Source organism: Cariama cristata, unplaced genomic scaffold (genome assembly GCF_000690535.1).
Source record: "Cariama cristata isolate BGI_N322 unplaced genomic scaffold, ASM69053v1 scaffold19257, whole genome shotgun sequence".
Classification (NCBI taxonomy): domain Eukaryota; kingdom Metazoa; phylum Chordata; class Aves; order Cariamiformes; family Cariamidae; genus Cariama; species Cariama cristata.
Window position 1 is genome coordinate 9296 of NW_009626283.1, and position 6998 is coordinate 16293.

At 39.7% G+C, this 6998-nt stretch overlaps 1 protein-coding gene across 2 annotated transcripts; it reads right to left on the reverse strand.

Annotated features, from left to right (window-relative positions):
* Positions 1-858: 858 nt before the first annotated feature.
* On the reverse strand, positions 859-4682 carry LOC104156804 (myosin regulatory light chain 2, smooth muscle minor isoform-like). Of its 2 annotated transcripts, XM_009703978.1 has the most exons (4): positions 4588-4682; positions 2741-2938; positions 2410-2571; positions 859-1358 (listed from the first exon to the last, which is right to left on the reverse strand). In XM_009703978.1, exons 1-4 carry the CDS (start codon positions 4649-4651, stop codon positions 1186-1188), a joined length of 597 nt encoding a protein of 198 aa, XP_009702280.1. In that variant the 5' UTR covers positions 4652-4682; the 3' UTR covers positions 859-1185. The 2 variants fall into 2 exon arrangements, with proteins under 2 accessions (XP_009702280.1, XP_009702281.1); XM_009703979.1 differs by lacking the exons at positions 2410-2571; positions 4588-4682 and having other exon boundaries at positions 865-1358; positions 2741-2924.
* Between the last annotated feature and the right edge of the window lie 2316 nt (positions 4683-6998).

Consider the following 6998-nt stretch of genomic DNA (forward strand, 5'->3'; position numbering starts at 1 on the left):
TGGTTTCTGGATAAGAGGTCATCACTTTAACTGATAAATGTGTAGGTAAGGTAAATCCCCCTTGTGCTTTTCAGCTTGCAGTAGCCAAGAAAATGAGAGACACGGAAGGACACAGTCCTGCTATGAACAGCGAGAACAACCTTCCCCTGCTCTTGGCATTTGGGACAACAGCATCAGCACAGCTGTTCCTGAACGAATGCTTCTTGCTTGCACAAAAGCCACCTTATCAATGTAGCTGAGGAATACGTATGATCTTTTTAAAAGTAAGAGGGACTTCAGCAGGGACAGGGTTTTACCAAGTTAATTCCCAGAATGACTTTGCTCACATTTGCACACACAAATGCATTAGCTGCAGAACAATAAAGATTTAAGTAGGTTTTCTGGCCACGTATTGCTGGTACTTAGTGCACAGACACTGTAGCTCAGAGAGACTCCTTTGCACAAGCTGCCTTCAGCAGAAGGGAAAAAATATGCCTAATTCCCACTTATTGCCAGCATAAAAACTTAGCAAACAGGAATGCAAACTCTGATGTGAAACTACTGCTAAAAAGGTATCAATACTACAAGGAAATAAAAGCTGGGCATGATCTCTGCTTAAGAACCATAAATGTTCTCTGCTGGCCCTTAGGCAATTGCACCCATCCTCCCTGACCATTTCTTTGGCTAACTACTTACACCAGTCAGACCCCACTTCAAAAACCTGAGGTAAGGGATTTCTACAGCTCCATTTTAAAGACACCAGCACATACTGCTAGAAGCATTTCAGAACTGCAGGACACCCACCAAAACGTTATGAAAACTACCTGTGTTTGTAAATGCATAATACAAGTGTCATTCTCCACAAAAGAGCTGGAGGTATTTTATCTATATAGCAATCTTTATTTCAAAATGGCATTTATTACAAAAATGTAAAAATCCAGCTAAACCAGAAAACATTTGAGATTTTCCTGGACTATCAAGTCCAGGGATCTTTGTCCCCATACCCTTTTTCCTCACAATATTTTCCCCACTTCCAGTCTGATTACACAGGTGCAAATGTGCCTAAATGGCCTGGAATAGATAAATACATTGAGAAAGGCAAAAGCTGTAAAGCTAAATGCATGCAACAAGTTCTATCAGGAAGAAACCCCTGAAAATAAACAGAAGTGTAAAGGAGAGATAATCTGCAGGTATCCAGGTACTTGCTCAGTCATCCTTATCTTTTGCTCCATGTTTCAGGATGCGCGTGAATTCAATGTAGTTGAAATTCCCCTTTTTGTCGATGGGCGCCTCTCTGTACAGCTCGTCTACCTCCTCATCCGTGAACCTGTCGCCCATTGTCGTCAGCAGCTCTCGCAGGTAGTCTTCTTGGATGAACCCTACAACACGAAAAAGGAGTTTTAAAAATTTATCTGCTGATAGATGGACAATAATTTCTTTCTTTGAATTCTTTGTTTCAATTCAAGAGACCTACAGTCTTTGTTGCCAAATGGAAACAAAGCCATTAGAGCCTATGACTCTAGTTGCCAAATAATTACAAGCATTTAATCAAGTAAAGCCTCTCAGTTAATTTGCATGGTCTCACTGCCTCAAGTAAAGGCCGTTTTACGCTTTGTCTGTGTTGTGTCAAAGAATATACAAATTTGTCAGTACACATATTGCACCTTTTTCCCAACAGCAGGACTATACCCCCGGTAGTACCGAGCGCCTTCTAACAAGTGTATATTTTACACAAAGGGCATCTGTTTGCCTTGAACGTTCCTAATGAAAACCACTAAAAAAAAATAAATGCTGGAATTTGACTAACAATATTCAACAATTGCACAAAACAAAGGGAAGTCTGAAATATTTCAAAGACTTTAAAATGATCTTACAGCAGTGACAAAGCTCAGATTTACTAGACTGGTGGCAAAGAATACATTTTTGGCATTGTTTATTAAACAAGCAGCCTTATATAACTTGTGATTCCTCCTATCAGCATTCTTGTGAGTCACACAAGGTTCTTCTCGTATTCATTTTCTTCTCCTTCAAGTGCAGCTTAACAGAGGGACGGTGGATACAAGTTGCTGACAGAAAACAAGCTCTTCATAAAAGCACAACAGCTTTGAAGACAAGGGTTCCCCTTACAAAAGCTGCCCTGAAGCTGAATTTTAAGTTAGGAAAAATTTAAGACCCTGGTTCCCAATCAACATATTTTTTACTTTCTCCTGTCTTGAACAACAGAACCAAAGTACCAGAAGTTTGGGATTCTGAATTTTATAGCATTTGAAATTGTAATTTCAGCTGATGAGGATACAGGCATGATTTTTAGTTCGCAGAAATCAGAATTTTCAGAATTAAAAAAAACCAATCACCACTTCTATGAATGGAAGTATTTGTTACAAAAGTAAGTAGAAGTAATGCACGCACACTGCTATTTCACCCACATACCTGTTGCTTCTTCATCAAAGCACGCAAAAGCATTCCTGATTACATCTTCTGGGTCTGTGCCATTTAACTTCTCACCAAACATTGTGAGGAACATCGTGAAGTTTATGGGGCCTGGAGCCTCATTCATCATGGCATCCAGGTATTCATCCGTCGGATTCTTCCCTACAAATAAAGGGATTCATATTTGGTTTAGCCTTCAAACTAAAAGAAAAAAGTGACCTGGATAGCGTAATACAAATGGAGACACCTCTCGTAAGCCATCCCAAACTCAGTAGTTTAATGACAACAGCACAAATTTGCTTGGCAACCGTAACCAGAGAAGTGCCCTTACCAAGGGAGGCGAGCATATCGTGCAAGTCCTCTTTGTCAATGAAGCCATCCCTGTTCTGGTCGATCATGTTGAAGGCTTCCTTGAATTCCTGGATCTGTGACTGATCAAACATTGCAAATACATTGGAAGTGGCACGCTGAGGGCGCTTCTTGGTGGTCTTCGTCTTTGCCCTTTTGCTAGACATGTTGGCTGTTGGTTCTAGGGAGACAGAAACATATCCATGATTTAGCCTTATTAAATCAGATTACAAGTCTTTGGGGAAGGGATGGATAAAGGAATATCAAATTCCACGTTACAAGCAAATACCCCAAAGTACACATTTATTTCAGCATCTCCTGCTCCATTTTCTTTCATTCAGACTTCACTTGCCATTAAGTATAGTGCATTTCTGGATTCAGGGACTGGCACTGTAGGCCAGTAGCAGGCTACATTAAAAAACAAATCAAATCATAGTTCTTGACATGAAACTCACACAGTGCTTGTAGTGCTAATTCAATACTCTATCTTCCACAAGTTAAGGTGACGACATACTCACCAGTTTAGGAGGCATTGTTGACCTACCACATAGAAGGATATGAGCTGCCAGCCTAGCTCGGTAGGTAGTGGTTAAATAAATCAAGCAGTATGCTAAACTAACATTCGGGAGGGAGGGGAAAAAAGTATTTTAGGCTCTGAATAGCATTTTGTTAAAATAAGTGCTGTTAAAAGAAGACTCAGGAGCTCTCGGGACACAGAATGACCCTGATGAGAGCCTAAGGTTTTTGTGAAGGTGGCCGGGTGGTGCTGGGGCTGGGAGAGAGATCTGCCAAAGAACTCCTGCTGCACCGCGCTCAGAGTCAACGTGGGGATTGCGTGTGTCAGAAAGAGACACTGATGTGGTTCAAAAGCACTACACTGCTATTCTCTTACACCGTGGAACTATTACACAATACATATGCAAATACAAGCATACTCTTTTTTTAAAATGAATTAATGACATAATAGTTCTAAAAATCTGAAGATTGTTTCTTTTAAATTATCAACCTTTTAAAACATTAATATATGTTCATAGAATCTTTATGTAGTTTCATGCATCACAAATATAGTAATTTTATTGTTTCCCTTGAGCTGTCAAATGGAGAAACCAACGTGGTAGATTACAAGTTACAACGCTAGCATCACCAGGGCAGAAGCCAGGCTTTCACGTTAACTGCTTCTGTTTAGCTGGGAAGATACATTTAGCTTTCAACTATGGTTGACAGTACAAACACAAAAAGCTGAGTCATTCACTGAAATGCAAAACACAAAAACCTCAACACTGCTATTGGATTAGAAGAACAGACCCTGTTTAATGTTGTTTCTAAAGGTCTTGTACACCTCTATGCTTTAGTTTTATCAAATGCAAGCAATCCATGCTGCTATAATCCTTTATTATGTCCAAACCAAGTATTATGCAAACCAGATTCCTTCCTTCCTTGATTGTGAATTTTAGAGGAAGCACCTGCAGCAAAGCATGTCCTGAAAGAGGACCAATTTAAGCTTCCCCTGCAGTCACAAGAATACCAACATTTTGAAATTTACACCAAGTATTAATTTTGTAACTTTAGAATTGCATTTCTGACCAGATAGCTTTTTAAGTCAGAGTCACGGTACAGTTCTATCCGTTTCTCAGATAGTTTGCTCAAAGTTAAAATATTTTCTGCTAGGCTCCTGAAAAGCAAGACTGAAGTCACTAACTTGGATTCATCCTTAAAAAAAAAAAGGAGTAAAATTAAGCAAAGTAGCTCCCTTACATAGTTAATCAATCCAATATTCAGGCAAAAAGCAGTTAGGTTTTTTTGGTTTTAATTCAAGGAAAGACATTTTACCTTGCTTTGTATCAGATACCTGACATGCTGTACCAAGCATCTGGATCATAAAAGGATATTCCATGGTTACGTCCTTCTCAGTCTGTCTACAAAGAGCGTTACCGATTTCCCCTGCTAATTCCACACTTTTAAATCCTACGTGCATATACAGCGTTCTTCTGACGTATAAAACAAACCATTATGTCCCGAACTAAAAATAGCCTGTGAAATGCAACTGCATCATTCAACAACGCTGAAGTTCTCTTCATTGCATTCACTAACCACAAGCTATCTGAGATGTCTGACCTCCAACACCACTTCAACAAGTAAGCATGAACTCCTGACATCTAGATATTTATGAAGACAGCTGACAATAAAGGTAGTTTGCTTTCAAGCTGCAGTCAAGGGTTGTGCATAACTTCAGTCTTTTTCTAACCTCAGTATGAACACTCATGCAAGTTACTGTTAAACTCTGAATTATTGATTAAAAGTTCCACCACCCAAAATAGCGTCAAACAGTATCTCTTAATAACTGTTCTCTGAAATAATTTGTAGTTTACAGGATATGGCCTATTAAAATTAAACTGTCTACTCTGCCATGTGCTGCAAGGTAGTGCGCCCAGCAAGCCACTACCCGCCATTCTCTCCTGTACAATTCAATTCTAATCAAAGAGAAGGCAACAAAAGCAGACTACTGCCAACTGTCACCGCACACGGTGGGAAGAGAACCTCTTTCTTCCTAATTCTGTTCAGAAGATTGCCATATCAGAATATCATACCAGAGAAGATGAAAAATTTGCCAGTGCTTGCATTACGATTTTCTAAGTTTCTCTCAACCAGGCTTGGGACACAGCCACACCGAATACAGGCGGCCCAAATCTCGCACTTGAAGGGACCTCTCAGCTGGCACACAGAGAAGCATCAGGTCTCGCCAGACTGTAGTGCCTTTCAGCCCAAGTTTGGTGTAGCTACACCTGAAAACCTGCGCTCAGCTCTGGGAAGCTCTATTAGAGAGAGGGTGATAAATCGGAACGCATGCAGAAAAACAGGTACATCAATCCAGTTAGGCAAAGAGATGAATTTATGATGAAAAAGTTCCAAGTGTTTACACTTACAGTGTTATCTCTCTGTGTTCAACAGTGACTGACGTAATGAGCAACAACTAATCTCACCTGAGTCAAGCACTGGACCCACTAATTTTAAAGAAAATAGGATTTAATCTGATCAATTCCCCAGGTCATTTATTAAAAAAAGCGCTTTTATAATTGGAATAGGGTAAGTATACGCTGACAATAGAAGAATTTCAGTAGATAAAAGTGGAAATACTTCACATTCGATAGTACAAGTCATGACAGGCAGGTTTAGTCTCTTGTTTAATACTATGATGCACTGAATGGTCTGGGCCTTGTTTTGGAAGCTGTTCAAAAACTTATAATGTAAGATCTTGCCTGCAAGACTTACTGTAAAATATTTCCAAAAATATAACCTTTATTTAGGAAGATTTTCACATATTAAAAAAATTAATAAATTGCACCCACTGGACTAGAGAGGCAGTAATAGCGCTGTGCCATTCTGTGCTGCTCGGACACGTACAGTCGTTTGCCTAGTCAAGCAATAGCAATGGACATCAAACCACAGAAGCGCAGAAAGTCATCTTACACTCGTTACCTGGGAAAAGGATAAACCCTAGAAGGAGGCAAAACTGAGCAACTAAAGAGCTTGAGCCAGACAACAAGATATGAAAGTTTACAACCCACTAACAGTGGTGCAAGTTCGATCTGTTTAGAGACAGTGACCAGCAGTCATGCTTCAGAGAACAGCCCTGTGCTTCAACAGTGGTTTTATGACTGTAAATGTCTACCACTCAAACTTAAAAAAACAAAACAAAAAACCAAAAAGCACAACACAAAATACACACTCAAGAATGTCTCTATGCAAAACTTAGTACTGAATATTTTATTTTAACACTGCCAATTATTTGGGAACTTTATTAAAGTAAGATATAATAGTCACCGCTTCAGTCATCAAATTCAAAAGTCAGTCTCAAAGCTAAATCCCAAGCTCTGTCCATGCAATCAATTACAGCATCCGACACCATCAGGGTCTGGGTAGTAGCACGAAAAAATGATAAAACTAAGGCACTCCAGCAGATCTATGGCAAAGCTCACTAAAGAGCAGATTACACTTCGAAAAAATACAAAATACCCTGTGCAATCTCACCTATTCTTGAAGGCCATCATAATACACTCCTCATTAATAAGCTTTCCTAAACCCTCATACAGGAGTCAAACCTGCCCCAAAATCTAGTTGTTGTGACTCAACAAAGCCTCTGTCTGTAAGTTACAGAGTGCAAACCACTGCGAAACGTCCGTAATAGCTTTGTTGCGGCCACAATTATTTCAAAACGTAACCTTTCGGGTAGGCTCCCGACC

Excerpts from the sequence above, each read along its gene's own strand:
- LOC104156804 (XM_009703978.1), bottom strand. The coding sequence starts at position 4,651 with ATGGAATATCCTTTTATGATCCAGATGCTTGGTACAGCATGTCAGGTA. Across the intron at positions 2,939-4,587 it reads GGTATCTGATACAAAGCAAG|AACCAACAGCCAACATGTCT; the intron begins GTAAAATGTCTT and ends CTGTCTCCCTAG. Across the intron at positions 1,359-2,409 it reads CTTTGATGAAGAAGCAACAG|GGTTCATCCAAGAAGACTAC; the intron begins GTATGTGGGTGA and ends TTCGTGTTGTAG.